A 19689-nucleotide genomic window follows, 5' to 3' on the forward strand; every position below is an offset into this window, starting at 1 on the left:
CTTGAACACTACCTCCTTTCTCTTAGCCTCTCTGAGCTATTTTGATATTCTTAGAACTTCCAGAAATCAAACCAAGAGGAAAGTGCCTGGAGATTCCTAATTCCATGTCTTTAAAAGGAGGTCAAAGGGGTAGGCTTCCAAGTGATTTAGAGAAAAATAGGAACTAAGAACACCAAAGCACAAGTTTTAAACTTTAATGGGTTTCTTTCTCTTTTTTTCAGTTGCCCTCAATTGCTGTTCTTACATAAAACTGTGTCTGGCAGGGACTGGAGCTATCTCTAATTGTATAATTGCTATAGTGTTCAGGCTATAGCAAATAATATGAGGCCTGCAAGGAGTATTATAGTTTCTTTTAAATGACTCTCTTCAGTGCTTTCAAACACAGCATTAGAAGGGTCATACACTGCATTTAGCAAATACAAATCCAAAACATTAAGCAGATCCACACTGAAGGGCCTTTCAGATCACACCATTGTCTATACAAACTGGCAACTAAGAAGCAGAAAGATTGTCATATCATAGCTGCTGGAAGCTGCTTTCCAGAATTGCCTCTTATTTCTCATTACATTCACACAAAGTGTATTCAATTGGATAAAGATGTAGGGCTAGATTTTTAAAGGCATGGATCCTGTTTTCCAGCCCTGTAAAGTGAGGGCACATACACACCTTCCTGTGTATGAAACCCATAGGCAAAGTTAATGAAGATAAAAAGCCTCACTCTAATAGCCATATTAATACATTATTTTATTTCTTGGTCCCCCAAACCTCTTTTTGTTGGATAGGAATAATGGAAAGACAAAATCTTTTTTTTTTTTTTTAAAGGCATGTCTCTGGATTCAGTCTAACTAGACTGACACCATCCTCTTCTCATCCTCTGTAAATTAATACACATTTGCAGAACTTTGTTCCCAGCTGGAGCTGCCTGTAATTTTCCTAACATTTTGACTTCCAGAGAAAGGAGATTTCAGATGAGATGGAAGCCTCATGCACCACAGTAAACAGCAACAGCACAAAGAACTTCTTCCTTATCTGTATTGTCTGTGGTCTGCTTTTGTTGTGGTTCTTTTATCTCCCTTCCTTCCTTCCTTCCTTCCTTCCTTCCTTCCTTCCTTCCTTCCTTCCTTCCTTCCTTCCTGCCTGCCTCCCTCCCTTCTCTCCCTCCCTCCCATAAATGAATATATCAACGCACTGGTGCACTCAAAGGCTCCTGAGAAGGAATTTTGCTTGGTTTCATTGATGTTAACTTGTCCATGTTCCATATTGACCAACATCTTAAGTGCAGCACTTAAATTAAGAGCACTCTTGCAGATTTGGAAAGAGCTGGTCAGGTGACCTGGTGATTATTTTTTATTATGCTTAAAGGCATAAGAGCAAGATAATCCCACACACCATTTTGTTTGCTGGGTTGCATTTCATACATATGCTAAACACAAAACTGCCCTTTTTTGGCAGCAAAATACAGTTTGTCAGTGGCATTGTATTGCAGTATCAGGAAGTGCAAGTGTCAGCCAGGATGGTTTATTAGTTTGGTCTATCAGACATTTCATGGCTGAGAGTCAAAAGAAAATTCTCACTTCTTACTTGATCAATATGCCTTTCATGGCCCTACAGCAGGAGCGGTGCTGCAGGGACACATCTCAGACAAAACTAAGAAACAATCCAGTTCTAAAGGTGCCCATCAGTCCCATAAAGGTCATCACTATAGCTCATCTTCAGTGTCACTGCTGTAGGACCAAAGTCTGAAACTGAGTTATCCTGATATTCCAAAAGGTAGCACCTTCCGTAAATGTGTATGGTGCTTAAAATGCTCTGCAAGTTTGCACTACAGCTCCCTATTCAGGTCTGTCTGTATGTGATAAGATATTTGAGATCATTTAAACATGTCCTTCTCTAATGACTAGATTAAATATGTCTGTTCAGTGATGAAAACCTCTACATTCTGTATTTCACTTTTTTTTCCCAAACCTTATCACTTGTTTTAATAGTCCCTCAACCATACTGTGTGACATTGGCTGCCATAGTCTTCTTTTCTCCTACAGTTTTCTTCTACAAACAAGTTAGGCTACACACTTTTTAAGATTTTTTTAACTCTTTGTTTGTTTCTTTGCTAGTTTATTGGGTGGCATGCAGGCAGAGGCAGACACAGATCTTGCTCTTGTTCTGTAGCTCACCTGTAGCCCCACAGCTTGCTCAGTGGTCAATAGGATGAGAACACCAGGTTCTTTTAACCTGGTCTAGATACCTCTCAGCCTAGTATTAGTCACCTTGTTTTTTTAATTTAGAACAAAAAATAATGTTGATGTTGGTACACAACACTACACTAATTTTTAAACCACTGAGCTTGCTTAAATTATTATCCAGTGTATGTCAGTGATTTAGTGTTTTTCTCTTGCACTGGGTTAAATAGAGTTTAAATTGAAATTGTCTCTTTTCTTGGTATTTTTAGGCTGAATATTAACTTGGGTCAAAAGTAATCAGAATGTTATTTTGGCAAAAGAATATGACGATTCAGTACCTTTTCCTTCAGGCTGTGAAGAGTGCCCATAATACAATTCCCAGAGAATACAGCATGCAGTGACCTTGGTAAGTAATTGATGACACCTCACATAAGCACCTACCCTTTCCCTGTACAATGGTGTTGCAGGATCATATTTGCAAAAATGCCACAGCCAGCATGAGCCACAAACACTGATAGATTCCATTGTGGCAACAAAGGAGGAATAAAAGCAGAGGCTGCAGAATATGCCATCTGAAAATGAGCAGAAAATCTTGGGAAAGATTCTTTACAGTGAGCATTTTCCAACTATTTTAAGAGCCATTCTTAATTCAAGATAAAATTGATGTGTAAATATGAGAAACCATAAAAACTAATCTGACGATTTTGTTCAAATATTTTGCAGTTAAGGAGGACTAAATGTGTCTATTCCAAACAATGTTGTTTCTTTATACCACTGTAGACCTCTCATTTCCAGGTTTTCTGTACGTGAATAAAACTGGCTTATTTGACGGTGGTTTTATTTCATTGTTAATATTCACAAGTATTGAAGAGAAATGGAAGGGAAAATTCATTTCCAAGATGTAACAACCTGTTACTTAAGTCATAATCTTCATCTTTTTTACTTTTTTCCTGCTTTCCATACTCTGTAGAGAGATCTTATTTCCAGTGAAACTCCATCCTATTGGATGATGTGATTTTAAGCAGCTGATATTTCATTTTTGCATCAAAGAAAAGAAAGAAAGAAAGCTAGGAAATTCCTAGGAAGCAAAATAATCTAATTTTGTAATAAACTTGTGCAATTGCTTATGATTACTTGATGATAATTCCCGTCCTAAAGCATCTTAACAACCAATGTATTTGCACAACTTCAAGCTTTTTCACATTAATTTAAAAAACTTTTACATAATTTTCCATTAAGTTCATATGATTAAACGTGAGGTAAGTGAACTATAGAAATCACAAAACATTCTTTTTATCATATATAGATTGAGTCACTTTTCCTCTTGCTAAGTCCATTCCTCCTGATGCACACGTCCACCGAGCCCTTTCCCTACCATGCCAGACCCAGGTTTTCTTAAAAAAGGCTGCATGAAAAGGTAGATACACATTTGCTTCATACTCAGATTCCCCTCATGCATGTACGAAATATTTATAAATTTTATCCTGTGCATTTAAAAAATGAAAAAAATTAAGAGTGGTAATCCCTACTTTGAAGGTAAGGACCTGTGCCAGAAAAGACAGAAAAAGAAAAAGAAAAAATAGGTTTTATGGGGAATAGTGCCCAACTCACATCTTTTCTCATATTTTAAGCTCTAATTTGTGATTTGGTTTGGTGTGTTATTACTTGTGTCATCAGCAACACAATTTCTTTTTCTTGCTGTATTTTCATCTTTATCAAAAGACCCTGTGTAAGTGTTTGAGGGAATTGCCTTTCTACTTCTCTATAGCAATAATACTTAGATTGCTTCTTCTTTGCTCTTGAGTAAGTACTCCACAGCCCACTTTTGCTGTGAGTTGTTTGATAAACTCTATGAGATGATAATATTTCTGTGTATTATTGAACAGTATTTTATCCTTTTCTGATGCCAAATGAATTGTTGCTGGGGATCTGCACATTCCCACCTGAGTATTTAGCAAGGATAACTATAGAGGGTGTTTGGAAAAAGCCTGATAGCCACTGCCTAAATGAGTATTTTGTAAAACATGTTCTTCATAGCCAGGAAACCATACACATTTCTCTGTGTGCCAGTTTTGGGGGCTTTTTGACACCTTCTCAAGCAGATGTTTGACACTTTAAATCAAACTCTGATAGGTCTTGCTAAACATAAAATTTCTAATACCTAGAGGAATCTGTTACCCACTTAATGTTTTTTGCCTGTTTGATTTTGTTACTGGTTGCTTTTTTTTTCCTGGAGGAAATAAAATTAGTTTCCTCAGTCCTGACACATAATTTGGGTTTGAATACTTCATTTTAATGAAGGGACATGCTGTAGTAAAATTATTAAATTCTCTAGATACTAATTTTTTGGAAGAGGCAGAAATATTGTCAATAACATACAGGGGAGTGATAATAGATTCCTGCATTCTTTATTTTCATGGTATATTGATTGTTTTTCATCCTCCTAAAGAGTGAAGGATATTATTCATGTTATACTTCTTGTAAGAAGAAATGGGGGCCATTTTTTAGTGGAATTCAACCCCAAAAATTTGAACCCAAAAGCCAGGCCCTTCTCTGCAAGCAACAGTAGGAAAAGCAATGGATCTCTATTTGGTCTTGCATGGGGAAATACACTGTGAATATTGACATTTGTCTATGCATAGTGAACACTGTCAGATCTGGATTTATGGAAGATGGATAAGGTAGTTGGTTAATAACCCCAATAAAACATTTATGTTATATTAGCAGTGATAGAGTTGTGCAATGGCTGTTAGCATTTGCCAATTTTATGAGAGAGAGGAGCGTCTTTAGGAAATTGAAGAACTTTTCTCTGTAGAATGAAGAGTATTAAATCCACTCCACCTACAAATGCCTTCTTAAAGAACCAGTCAAATTAAAATTTAAATGTAATTGAAGTTTGAAGCTCAAATTGTCAGTGAAATTTTGAACCTCTGCTACAATAAAATTGTCCTGTAACCAAAAAGAAAGATGACAATGTCAGTCATATAATTTGATCAGACTATGACAAAAGTCAATTTCTGTCTCTTTCAGATTCTGTCTAAAGCTTTTGATGAGGCCTAAAAGTTATCAAGGGACAGGCAGTCACAGAGTAATGCAGGCAGCTCCCTCTCCATCATCAAGACCACTGATACTTCTGGTATTGGGTTGCAGGGATGCCTTAATAGCCACAGAAGTTTCACTTAATTTTCACATTCTTCTATTAGAAAATGGGTATTTTAAGAGGTTGTATTTTACTGACAGAATTGATATCGTTTAGTTTTTGCTCTATCCTCTGACTAGCACAGCTGATGCTGGGCTATACAAATCAATTGTAGTTATATATTTAGGCAAACAGAGGCAATATCTGTAAATAGAAATAATAAGTTTCATTAAACCAACTGGTTTAATTAATTTCCAAATAATATGCTCAGAAAGTGTAGCTAGGTGTACAGCCTTCCTAACTTCAGGATTTGTGTATCCAAAAGTACCTGCTTTTTTCACTGTTTTCTTTAATTAAAAACCTGTCCACAGACTTTGTCCTATCTTTGTACCGAAGTGTCTTCATTTCACATCTCTAGGTTTTGTCACATTTAGGATACCAATGTATAATTGTTAGCAGGAGATGCATCACTGAGTGACTTTTCAGGTTGAGTCAACTACAAGCCATATTTGGGTCAGACAGGATTTTTTGTGTGTGTCACAAGAAAAAAAGTTTCTTCCTATAAAGTTTGAAATTCAGCTAATGGAGGCAAGGTGATGTGTTTTTTAATTAGTTGGACTTTTAACAAGTGGACCAATATTATAACACAGACATGTGAAGCAGATAAAGGCCTCACTGTGGCAGTCACAGCCCCAAAACACTCATACAGACCCATTTCACGTACAAAAGGAGCCCAGTTTCTGCTCTTGGAGCAGCTGAGCACACTTCTTGCACCAGACAAGACTTGTAAGGGATTATTAGTGTTTGGGTGTAGTTGTTACTTAGTTATAAGATAGATCTGGCTTTTTGCTTCATGTTTCTTGACTTATACTTCTCTAACTTTGCTCTGGATAGCTCTTACTTGGCTTACTCATTTGAGCCTTACTTTCAGGCTGAGAATTTGGGGGCGCACAGTCAATTTTTTAATAATTCTTTCTCCATTATTCTGCTGTGCAAAATCTCTTTTACTTCCACCATAGAATTGCTTGTTCTTCTTCCCTTTTCAAAACTGAAGAGGGAGAATGAATGGCCTGAGTCAGTCACAAACTGTGTCATGAGAGGTTCAGACGGGACATTAGGAAAATGTTCTTCACTGTGATGTTGTGCACCCATCACCAGAAGAGGTTACTGAGAGAGGTGGTGGAAACTCATCCCTTGGAGGATTTCTAAGTTCAGCTACTACAAAAGCTGAACTAAATGATCTCCACAGGGTCCTTCAGGCCCAAAGTTCTTTGATTTAACCAATATAAACATCACTGGTTTATTGTATAAACCAATGTACAACATACTGCTCTAAGGTTTTACCTTGTAACTGAAAAATAAAATATCAAAGCAGGTTGACACAAAATGTGCAGAGGTTTAGAGAAAGTGATAATTCAAGCCTAAGAGCAGGTTAATTTACCCATAAAGGACAAGTGCTATGTTTTCCTGAAGGATAAAATCCTGATGAATTACTCCTCTTAGATTGCTACTTTACTGTTGATTTTAGAAGGGCTCTCAATGGAGTACATTATTTATCTGATCATCTATCTAAGCCCTTTATTCTACTCTATCTTTTTATGATAGGTCTACTGCCTTTACCTTATATAACTTTGAATTTTGGTCACTTTGTTTCCTTTTTTATTTATGGGTACAGGAAAGTGACCTCATGCTTATGAAGACCATTAATTGTGAAACTCTCTGCAATTACAGGTTGTTCTGGCTGATGTATCAATAAACTTCAAATTGTCTCCTTTATCAGCCTGAAGTTTGTGTAATTGTGTTTACTAAAAATTCAATCTCTAAATGAAATTTAATCAGGAAATAAAATCAAGAAGCTACCGAGGTCTGTTTCACATCCCCTAATCATTTTAAATAGAAGTTTAAATAGAATTGAGATTGTTTTGCTTATCTTAACTTTGAGAATAAAACATGTTTGGAAGATATTTAAATATTCATGGAGTCATAGAAAAATATGAATTGGAAGGGACCTTAATGATCATCTGTGAAGATTTGTTTTTGTGGAGGTTCTTCTGCTTTAAACTTATTTCCATATTAAAACTGTCCAGTGGTTGCAACACTACTTGGATTGATATTGCATGGGATGTCCAGACTTGTTGCATCTAGACCTGTTGATTTTCCCACTAGATGGCATTATGCATTAAGTGCAAATTAATAATAGGTTGACTATAATTGCACATGCTAAAGATTTAAAAAATAAGAAATTATCTGTTGAGTTTGCTCTTAGTCCATGCTTAGAACTGTGGCTTAAAAATCACTTGGCCTACTTCTACCTAACAGCAACCCAATCAATCCTTAATGCATCAAATATGGATTTACTCAAAGCAATAAAGGAAGTCAGCCATGGCAACAATATCTGATCATGTGTGCAATGTGCTTTTTAGAATAAAACTTGTCCAACCATTTCTGCATTTAACATTTAAAGAGTGGCTTCAGTGCTGCAGATTGCTTCCTTTCTGGCTGCATGGCTTCAGCTGAAGTGATGGGAGGTATCCTTAGTAAAGCTGCAGTGCTCAAGATTGTTTTTCAATAAAGAGCCCCACATGAACTTTTCTTTTTTTAATTTAGTAGCTAATTCAGGATAGGTAATCAGAATAATTTATCACTTCAAGTTTAAATATAGAGATGCTGCTGTTTCCTGCACCCAGATGAACTGTTAGCAATCCCTTTACAAAATTTTGTGGTGCTCAAGAGTGAGGCTTCTAGAACCTAAGGTCCTGACCAGTGAATGGCCATCTGAGGTGGAGCAGAAGTCCAACACCTTCAGCAGAACTGATCAGATATGTGTTTTCTAGGGTACACTTCCCTGTATTCTGTGTTCTGAACTGTTTTTTTCCTTTATTCTTTATGTAGTATATAAGAGGCTCTAGGCTGGAAAGGGATAATCCAGTATTGCAACATTTTACTGTAAGAAAGGTGTAGAGTATGAGCTGGATGAACCAGTTCAGTTAGCCTGAGCCAATAATGGAAAAGTATCCAAGAACAAGAAATAAGGTAAATATTGGCTTAGTATTAAAAAATGTCTTTTAAATCCTCATGCTGCTGGAACACATAATAGAAAAGTAGAACTTGTGCTTGTTTCTAAATTGGTTTTTGTGACAAGGACAGATTGCTGCCACCTGGAGAAATTTACCAAAAGATTGCCATGAGCTCAGGCTGTTAAACTGTTTGTGTTTTCTGTTTAAAACTTTATTTTACTCATGCTATGTCCTGAGGTTTGATAAACTATGAGTTTAATTGTCCTGTGCAGTGCATGGCTGTAGATAATGCAGTGTATGTGTTTATGGTTTGTATTTGCCTATGATGGGTGATGGGATTCAACCCTTTTGTAACACTGCTATTAAAATACCTCACGAGAGCTGCCTTCAACCAAATTGTTGAAGTACCTACAAACTGCAGATATGAACTAGGGTATAGATCTACTGAATTAGAGCAACTGGTTTCCTCTTGTCACTTGAGATGAAGAGATTGAATGTAGCTTTTAGTTGGTTAGTAATATTATAAATTAGTAGGCATTAATTATTGTTAATTGTATTATTGACTAATTTTAATAAACACACGTGTTTCATTACTAGGATCCAAAACTTAAGAGTTTCACAAATTGTATGAAATTGTATTGCTAATTAACAGATTTTTATATGGAAAGGTTAGTGAGAGAAATTTCCTTTATTATTTAGTCAATGGTGAACACTCAGTGAAAAGCAACATCCCAGTCTTGGTATCTGAAGCCTGCACTGGGATCCAAATGGTTGTGCTCCAAGCCCCCAGGGGATTTCAATACACCCAGTTGTTCAATAACCTACAGCAGAGACAAGCAAGCATGTTAGAAAAAATGGATATTTGGAGGCATGTGTTTCCTTGCTGTTCCTAAAAAAACTGAATTACTCGAGACAAAGGGATTTTAAAACACCCATTCCCCAGCCAGTGCATGATATGAATGTGTAAAACACTGATTATAACTCACCACCGTGCTCACAGCAGCTCTCCCCAGTCCTGCTCTGACGTTGCAGCATCGGCCACACCGAGGGAGGGCCAGCCTGGGTCACGTCCCACAGGCAAAGCCCAGGGCCATCAACAGGAGATCTGTGCTCTCTGGGAGCTCTGCAGCCACTGCTTGCTGCTCCACAAACTGCAGCCTGCAGCACTCACGGGGAGCTGCACCAACATTATTTAAAAATTCCTGATTTATAATGCACATCTTGCTTTTGAGGCACCAGGCTGGCACGGGCCATCACACCTAGTCCAAAACCAGCACTCTGGTGTTTAATTACTGAACTCCAGGCAAGGTTTGCCTGTGATTCCTCATTTAAATGGGTCTGTCTTTCCAGGGGATCAAAATTACTTTTGAATCTCCACATGATTGATCTCTTCTGTAGAAACTGGGTGACTTAAGGTCTTAAATTATTCATTACTATAGAGTTCCTCTAAAACACCTGAAATCGTTTTCAATTGTTAAAAAGTTTAAATGAAACATTAGATGGAGATGAGTGGCAATATCCTGAAGGGGAAAATAGGTCTTATTTAGGAGCAGCTTTTTTTCTGATCTTCACACTCAGAAATTAACACAGATGTTTTGATGTATCTGCAATACAGTCTTGGCTGTAGTTGTGACCAAGAAAGTGCCAATTTCTTAATCTTTTTTTAGCAAATAAAGAAAAAACAAAATCAAGCAAATTAGTAAAGCACATTTAAACACAGCCAGGAAGTCGTGGATCTATTTTAGTAATTGTGGAGAAGGTGTCTCATCCTCAGAGGGTGTTATTAAAATCCTAATGTCAGAATAAAAAAACAAATGGCAGTACCTGCCTGTTTGTAGCTGGACTCAGCAAGTGAAAGTAGGCTCCAGAAATGTTCTGTGGAGGAATTCCTCTGCCAAACTCCCCCCTCCAGATGAATGAATAAATGTAGCTCCAGTACCAAACCCCAAACATTTACATGGAAAACATCTGCAGAGCTGGAGAGGTCTGTGCTTTGGCACTCACTTCCTCTCTGAAGCACTGAAAGCTCTGAGAACACTCTCCTTGTCCCCAGAATTCAGATGTGCCCAAAGAGTTCCTCTGCAAAGAGGGAAAAGTGAGGGTTTGGCTATCTAGCACACAGGAACATGCTGAGACAACATACAGCAGGAGTTACTATTTATTTGTTTTAGGCACCAGCCTTCTAAATAATTGAAACAATTTCAGATGTTACCATGGGGTATTAACCTGAAAATTATGACTTTTTGGTATCTGTAAGCTTCATTCCATCTGTTATTTCTGGCCCACGTTTATGCTGCTGATATCTTGGCTGGTTGTTGCCACTGCCCAGGAGTGAGCCTTGGCCTGGTTCATGCTTAAATAGAGTAATTTTTATTTGCTTGAGTCTAATTATGGGGAAAAAAATGAAGTTCTGCTTTTTTCATACTGACATTTTAGAAATATCTATTTAATTTACATTTTTGGTAGAATATTTCTATGCAAGATAAATGCATGGTAAGTGTAAATTGCCGGATTGCAACTGTAGTGTATTAAGAAAATAATTATGTTATTTGAAGATTAGCCATATAATTTTCTTTTATTCTTTTAGAATGGCAGTTGAATTTCAACTATGTAATATTTTCTAGAAGTAAGGATTGTTTAATGGCTTAACTTAGGTACAGAGAACACAGTAATGGCCACAAATTTGGCAGAGGACATTGTTTTCTTTCACCACTGTGTGATTCCTCAGAACTCTTGTAGGATGGTGGTCACAGAGCAGTGCAGGGCTGCCAAAGGCATCAGCAACCTTGGACACCTTTACACTACAAATTTTAGTGACACAAAAAGGCTGTGGCAGGTCTAATAGAGAGCATCACCCTCAGCTTGTGCAACCTTGAAGCTTCACTATGCAGAGTTAATAGCTGAGACCTTGGAAGCATGAGAGAGGCACCAGTACAGTGCCACACCCAAGCTAAAAAGCCCAAATGCTCTTCAAGGCTAAATGGGCTCAAGATGCAGAGCAGCAGCAGCTCTGATGTCTGTCTAAACAGAGGCTCTTTCAGTTGTTTGTTTCTGCAAAGGCTTTTTAATAACAAAGTGAAAAATCGACTGCTCTTCAGCATTTAATGATGAGTACACCTGCACTGCTGCCACCTTAGGCTGGTTTAGCTGGCTGTAGATTGGAGGTGTGTGTGCCTTTTGCATTCTGTAAATGTGTATAAGGAAGCCCTGGCATTGCAGTCCAGCTGGCTGTGCAAGCCACCAGGGGCTAGGCACCCACACTGGAGTGTTTGGTTTATTGCATTGGAGAACAGGGAATCGTAATACCACCCACACTCTGGGATACATCTTGGTTAAGGACTTTACTGGTGTAGCTGTAGCTGGATATGTCCTCCTGGTGTAGCTGTGCTAGGTGAAATAATGTCTTCCTGAGAAGAACAGCACTTGAGAGCTACACATGGGAAGTGCTGCATGGGAACTGCATAAGGTAATTCCTCATGAGGAGGGAAACCATAACCATTGCTGCTCTTCCCTGCAGAACTCAGACCACACCACTCCCACTGAAGTCTGTGTGCTTTAGAGTCCCAGAAGAGGTTTAAGTTCTGTGATCAGGCTAATTTAATAAGAGAGGTTTAATTATTTGATACCACAGGAAAAAAAATAGAATTATGGACTTTTGCATCCTTTCCAAATCTGACATTTCCAAGCAGGTCTGTAATGTCAGTCTCAAAGGACCCATGCAGTCCCCAGCACAGCCAAAGGATAACCTGTTGCTAAGCAACCAATATAAGTGTGCTGCTCAACATTTATTTCATTTGGAAAGGAACGTGTTCTTTAAGTACTTCATCTTAGCTACTGAGGCACAAAGAGTTTTCCACTTGTTTTTCTGTAGCTGTGCACATGTGTAAAACAGCCAATTTGCACAATCAAATGTGCACTTCCAAGAACAGGTGTCAGAGAGGAACATGGAAAATGGAAGGTATAAAAAACCGGCACGAGTATTTTAGCCCTTTCTAAGATCAGCATCCTGAATTTGCCTCTTTGTGTCTTTGTTCAGCCTAATTGAAAACGGGCTGCCTTGGAGCATGGATGTGGCAGAGCTCTCTGCAGAGCTTACCAGTGTTTGTTGATGCAGACTCTTTTGAAGATGTCAGGGTTTTCCCACTGACACAAAGAAACCCAATAAGCAAAGCCAGAACATAACATCAAATTTCCATCCTGAAGACTCCAAATCTCAGATTCTGCACTTGTTTCAGAAAAGCAGCTAAATAGCTTTGGAAAAGAGCACTTACTGCCCCACAATTAACACCATTTTCACTTTAGTGCTTGTCCCTACAGTGAAATAAAACCCTATAGATGTGCTAGGCTTGTGTGTGTGTATCTGAAATCAGCCTTGGCTGAACAGTCTCTAGCTAGGTTGTCCTTGAAGGAGTTGTTAGTCATGTTTTCCAGTTCAGAGTACGTTGAGTGCCTGCATATCTGAAGAGCTTTCTGTTCCCGACCATTGAAGGTCTTTCTGCTGCTGACCCAGTGGATCATGTTGGATACAGAGGGATGTCTCACTGCCCTCTGATCAAGTGACATTTTGCCTTCAACTGGTGTGGTTTCCAAATGATGTGTTTTGACAAATGAAATGCAGCGTGGGAGTACTACAGTGTTTGCAAGCTAAGCTGTGTCTTGGGAGCAGTAACTAACAACTACAGCTTTTTTTAGAGCAGAGGAAAATTAAGCTCAGTGTTGAAGAAATGCAGCTGAGCTCTGCTTGGAATCCTGCAGCTTTGGTGACTGAAGGCTCTTGGTGCCTTAGACTATTCAGGTGCACAAATCTCTCCCTGCCCCTCTCCCTCATTTCGCTCTGCTTTCTGTGCTTAAGTAGGGAATTGTCTTCCAGACATCTCTTCATTGGAGGGCTCACTCTGTTTGCCTCCCAGCTGTGGATGCAGAGCTCCCAGAGCTGAATCAATACTTCTTTCTTCTGTCAGCTGTAGTCCATGCAGGAACACTGCTGTCAACTGGCAGTGCCACATCACACAGCGTGGCTGTCACATCTGAGAGCAGGAGAGCAAATTTGCTGCTTAACCTGGCAGCCTGGTCATGAAGAGATTGAGTTTGGTTTTGAGACAGAAATAATTGATATTTTCAATCCCAGGGTTTTGATCTGTTAAAGCAAATAGTTGGCTGTCTTGCTTTATTTAGGGAATAAAAACTGCTGCTTCCTATTTTTTTTTTTTTTTTGGAACATTCAGTCTTCAGTGACCTCTTGCTGCAGAGAAGTACGAGATCAACCAACCAACCAACCCGGTCACAAGAAGTTGACATGAAAAATAACTCCTGTGAAAGTTATCTGACCAAATCCAAAGCAGACTTGCTTAATGAGTGAACAAGAAGGGAAATACAAGAGTCTGGGTTTTTTTCAAGCCCAAATAAAATAGAAGTCAGGAAAAGGATAAAACAAAATGGCTAAGATGCTTATTTTTCAAGATGCTTGATTTCAAGATTCACAACAGCATTTGGGTTTGGGGAAAAAAAATGAGCATTTTTCACTAAAAAAAACTAATCAGGGAATGGTTAACAAACACATGAGGATGTTGTGTGAGTAACATATACTGAAATAAAACTACAGGGGGAATAAATTACAGACAAAAATACAGCATAAATAAAGAGCAAGGGTATCTTAAGCAAAGTGTAATTCTAAATTGAGTAAAGGGCAAAAGATGAGATGTAGTTTCGCAGGAAATCTGAAATAGCTCCAGTTAAGCTTAACTTAGGATGCAGAAGCTGTTATATTTGAAATACATCTATGTATTACTGTATAATTGAGGCATCTTGAGAGGCTGTAAGCACCATTATGCAGTAGCTTGTGTAAATATCCTGAGTGAACCAATGATGAGGAGGGAGAAGATAAAATGCAGAGCATAGATTTGGCTAAAATTCAATATTTTGGAGGGGGTTTAATATAACTTTAAAGAAAATGCAAGAGAAAAAAAGAGAATAGATGAGGATGTCTGACTCTTCCAAGGGTATATTATATGCACTTTACAAATAATTTCACAACCTAAGAGGGAGAAGGGAGGAAATTCAAGTCAGCATGCTTAATACATTTATACTAACTCAATTTTATTGATTCATTTTTGACATTTTAGATTCCCTGTAAAACAAATCCCTTCATAGTGCCGATATAAACAAGTATTTTCCCTTTGCCCTCGGTCAGCTGCTCAAGTATTTTCCCTTTGCCCTCGGGACTTTCTGCTCAAACTCTTTGTTCTTTTGGAGAGCCACTCCTCTGGAATTAGGCTCCCTGGTTGGCCACTGTATCCCATTCTCCTGATAGGAGAGCAGGTGGATCTGGACAGCAGCCAAAGTGAATAACCTGTGACCCAGGGAGAGCAGGGATAGATAGCAGCACTGACAGTCAAAACATTAGCATTGAAGGAGTATTTCTCCTCTGGCACTTCAAAAATGAAAATTGATATTCATAGCCACATTCTACCTAAGGAATGGCCTGACCTGAAAAAGGTAATAAGAGTTTAGATATTCAGTGCCTTATGTTATCAGCAACCATTTCTACCAATGGGATTTTTGAAAGAAAAATGAACGAAGGGTTCTGGGGTAAATATCACTAGGTTTTTGTCTAATTTGGGATTTTTTTTCCAACTGTAAAATATTTGTATTGCACTACTTTGAAAAGCAAGAGTCCAGTCAGAATGGGATGTAAAACTGGGCTCTGTTCCCCATTTTTTATTTATATTGAAACAATTCTTAAAGTTTTCCTTGAGTTTTTTGAGACACAAATTTTGGATAATAAGGCATAAATTCCACTTTCTTCATAAAAAATAGAGCTGTTCTGTTCCATTCCTAAATGGTATTCACTTTTGTTTTAAATAAAATAAATAATCAAATATTAGACAAAATTAATGTTAACTAAGACAAATTCATTCACATCATACCACCCACAGGAATGAAATCATTGACTTCAATGGGAGTGGGGTCACTCTTAAGTACAGTTGATTGATGATGATAATTTTACTAATATCTGTTATTTTTTCAGTTACTGGAAGGAAGTAGCCTGTTGTAGTTAAAATAGAAAATCTCAGTTGTCAGAACACTGAAGCTATTAAGTCAATTTCTGTTAACTTTGTTGTTGTTGTTGTTGTTGTTGTTGTTGCTGTTGTTGTATTCTTGTCCACAATATTTTTCATGGTCCTGTGAAATGTATTTTAGAATGAAGAATGTCATTTAGGTTTCAATGTAATCAATCTGAAAGGACTTCATAACTATTAGCTCTGGGTTTCTGTGATTTTTAAGCAGTCCAGTTTCAGTCAATATTAGAGAGAGAGCAGCTGGGAAATGTAAACAGCGTATTAGGGAAAAAAAAAAGTAATGAGAAAACCTGGCATTGAAAACATACATAGGATTATTTCTTCATTAGTCGTGAAAAGTAACAGCATTATGCACAAAACCACCTGGAAAGGAATGTTTGTTTCCTTGTTTAGCTAGGAAGGTTTTTGTAAATATCTATTTGAGCACCCTATTTGTAATAAAAACAGCTCCTGATGAAAAGCATATACACTGGATGATGTAGGTGAGTATAGAAATACTTTTAGAATAATTAGGTCTGTTTTAAATGGATAGGAGTTTAAATAATCATACTAGAAAGACAGGTTGCTTTTGTACATTTCAGATTTTGTTGTCTTTGTGCAATAACTTCATAAAAACACCTATAGAATTCATTCTGATGTTATATGTGTTTTTTAATTAAATATTTTTGTCTGTAAGCACTTTAAAAGGGCAATCAATTCACTGAGATAAAATAAATGACCCCAAGAATTCCTTGATGTTCACAGATATACATCGAGACTAAATTCACTAGTGTTAGATGCTGTGGGCCAGCATTGCATTTCTTTAAACAGAGATAAAGAGGCAAATACCAAATTTTTAAAATCTAATTTCCACCTGCTAGGTTTTTTCCCTCTGTTCTGAGCAATTCAATGGTTTATTAATGGGTTCAGCATAGAAAACAACTCTCAGAATTCCCTGGAGTCCTGCGGAAATTCAAGCCATTAACACAGATCATGCAAGGAAAACCAATGAGGCATCTTAACATGCACACATTTATTTAGTGCTAAACTTCTCTCTCTTGTTTCCAGCTTTGTAAATATTGGACCATCAAACTAGAAAATTTTATTGTCAAGATACTGATTTAACAGCCTAGGAAAATATCACAAGTATAGAATAATCACAGAAAAAGCAGATATGTACTGTCAATACCTACAACTAATACTTGAGGGGAAGAAGGAATAAAATAAGTTCAAAACCAGACCAGTGAGTTTCTCTATTGCCTATGGGCTCCTTCAGTACCCATTTCAGGTACTTGTTTTCTGCTTAGCTTATAATTGCAGTTAGCATGGATCTAGTTTAAAGTTCTCGTTAGTTGTCACTTATTAAATTTTCCCAAAATTTCAGTATTTTTATATGTGTATAAACCCATAAATGTATAAATTTAAATAAAATCTACATAGTTGCATAGTTAAACAGAGCACACAGCCTCAGTGACTGCATCTCTGGCTGAGGTCAGGAGGTTTAGCTCTTCACACCCACATTAGGAAAGCTCACAGTGGCACTAAGTGATGATTTGGTATCACAGGAAATTCAGGACTGTGTCCAAATTGTTTACATTTCAGCATAACAAATGCCTGCTCTTACTTAGTTTCATTTTAAATGTTTCTTTTTTGGAGAAATGGGAATTATGAGCATTGTTTTCACTCAGAGATTTCAAGAGTTCACTCCTTTCTAATTGATAATTTATGAAAGTAAAAGGAAATCAGAACCTTATGTAGGTTTTGCATTTTTTTGCATGAACAATTCTGAATCTCTCTGAAAGAATCAATGAGCATCTAAGCTTCTCCTTTTTAGCTTCTCTTCCCTGTTTAAATATTAATAGACAAGAGGCTGACCTTCACTCCTGCTGCTGAGTCATAGAAGCTGAAAAGTGGAATCAATGCATCTTTGTGCTAATGATTAACTGATCACAGATTGGAAAATTGTCAGCTCAATTTTCACGCTGCCAGATGCTTAATTTAATATTTTCAGTGTCAGAATTATTTCAGTTAGAACCTCAATGTAGTAAGCAACTTTAAGCATTTATAAAGCAGTTGTTTAAAAATGTTGTTGAGCTGGAAATTAAAATTCCATGTTTACAAACACCACTAGTCCAGTCCAGCTACACTTCAGCACTTCTGCTGAAGTCAGTGAGGCTACTCTGCCTCAAAGCTGAGCACGTGTAAGTGTTTCTCCTGAATGAAGTATTTTTGTAAGAACTGCAATTAATATTGTTGTTATTATTACTATTATTATTATTATTACTACAGCAGAGAGCTAACTAACCCTGGCTTTCTCTTCTTTCCTCCACAGAGATATGGATATGGTGGATGGGTACAGCTGGATCATCACTGCAAGGTTTGGGCTGTTTGGTGCTCAGAGCTGCTCTTGTGTCATCATCAGGAATAGAAACTCACAGGAGATCTATTGAGAGGCAAAATGGCAATAAGATTGGCTCTGTCTTTGATACAGATTTCTCTAGAGGTCTGTTCCTATCAGGCCAAGTCCTAATATACCTCAGCAAAACATTTTGCCTGAAAGATGAAACTCACACTCTCTTGTATGAACCAGCATCCATTCTTATTTATCATCTCATTTTAAAACTTGGAATAGATAGCTCTGAGAAAGTCTTTCCAACAAGATAGGTCAGGCTAAAGCAGATTACATACAGATTTTGGTTGAGTTAGATGCAGTCATCTGTATGAGAAGCTAACCCAAAAGGAACTAATATTTTAATAAACAAGAACAAGCCACCTGCAGAACCCGTGTGTGGATGGCACAGCTTTTGGGATACTTGGCAGCTGCAGGAAGGAGACAGGGATTGGACACATTTCTGGTGATTTTGTTACAGGTCTGATGCTAAAATTCTGTGCTAAAAATAGCTTGCAGGAGAACTTTGTGGCAAGTCAATAATGGTCTTACATGCTATGCCGAGAATTCCATCCGGCCTACTTCTGTCTGGAAATTCTGCATGGCAAAAAGTGCATGGCAATATCAAATCCTGTTCAGACATGTGGAACTGGGGATGTTAACTCCTAGGATTTAAAGAAACCCCTAAGGCCTCCCATATCATTCTCTGAAGAAGCACCAAGGTCAAACTGGAAGAAAATAATAATGTGCATATTTTAAAAGTGCAATTTGGGATGTGACTGAGTAGTTTAGTGAGGGGAGAATTTTAAATGTAGTTTGCTGAACCAAATCAGCCTGCAGGACTTAATTTTTAAATGTCTCTCTCTTGATTTCTACATACATTAATCAAAACAAATATCAGATAATTTTTAAGATGGGATGGAGTAGAGAAGTACAGAATAGAATGGAACAGTAAAGTCCATGTGATCTATTCGTATGTGATGAAGTGCTCGGTTCTACTCTGCCTTTTTCTCACACCCCAAATATTTTTTTGTTTATTGGACAACCTGTATCAATGCACTAAACTTTTCTTAATTTATTTGAGTGTATGGCTACAGTAAACCTCTCCATCAGGTTGGAAAACCAGTTTTACAAGAACCTGAAGTATTTCACCAAGGGATCAGGACCCTGTAGTTGTAAAATTTCAAGTAATTTTCACAACCCGTGATACAGCTAGCAAGTAACTTGACAGGTTGCCAAGGCAGCACACTTAGATTTGCTGAGGATGGCTTTAAAATATTCATTAGGACAGTATATTTGTGAATGATGCATGAAGTTAGTAACAAATTCAAGGTTAAGAACAGTTTGAGTTCTCAGAAGAGGGGGACAGAACCCCCCCTGGCTGAGCACACTAGTAGTAATTTAACTACTTTAAGATCCTGATTTAACAGGATCTTTTCTTTAGAAAAATTGACAGGACCCTAAATAAGACCAATTTTGTGAGGAAAAATAAAGTGGCCTTTGGAGAGAGAGAGAAATCCCTTTCTTGAAGGGCCCAAAGACTGCCTTGCCCTCAGCTCCTGTTTAGTGGGAAGGTGAAGGAATAGCTGCTGGGTTTTCTTGTGTGGGTTTCAGTTTTTACCTGCAGATGGAGTGTGCTCTCTGCCCAGTGCCTCTGCTGCATGACTGCACTGACCCACCCCACGTGCACAGCATCAGGGGATCCTCTGACTTTCCATTTAGCCCTGCAGTAGTTTAAAACAACCAAGAAATACTCAGGGCTTGCAGGTGTTGGTGAACTGTATCTCATCCCTTTGTGCCAGCAAAAATCCTGTTGTGTCTGTAGCAGCTGGTGGGCACCCCTAATTGTAACAGACAATTTGCTTCATGTGGTGACACTGCCTCTCTTGGAACAATTCACAAATCAACC

General features: G+C 37.9%; 1 protein-coding gene across 3 annotated transcripts in view; it reads left to right on the top strand.

Annotated features, from left to right (window-relative positions):
* Window positions 1-19689, top strand: part of ACMSD (aminocarboxymuconate semialdehyde decarboxylase) — a 39365-nt gene that overhangs the window by 1877 nt on the left and 17799 nt on the right. The window contains exons 3-4 of one of the 3 annotated variants that reach the window (XM_053982919.1): window positions 2528-2583; window positions 17724-17768. Coding sequence is in view for 1 of the 3 variants with exons in the window: in XM_053982918.1 (XP_053838893.1) it covers window positions 14772-14828; window positions 17724-17768 (102 nt within the window). In the remaining 2 variants the exon portion in view is untranslated. Of the gene's footprint in view, window positions 1-2527; window positions 2584-14723; window positions 14829-17405; window positions 17593-17723; window positions 17769-19689 lie in introns of those variants that run through there. The other 2 variants (XM_053982918.1, XM_053982920.1) reach the window with 2 other exon arrangements.

The sequence above is a fragment of the Vidua macroura genome, chromosome 7, assembly GCF_024509145.1.
Source record: "Vidua macroura isolate BioBank_ID:100142 chromosome 7, ASM2450914v1, whole genome shotgun sequence".
Lineage (NCBI taxonomy): Eukaryota > Metazoa > Chordata > Aves > Passeriformes > Viduidae > Vidua > Vidua macroura.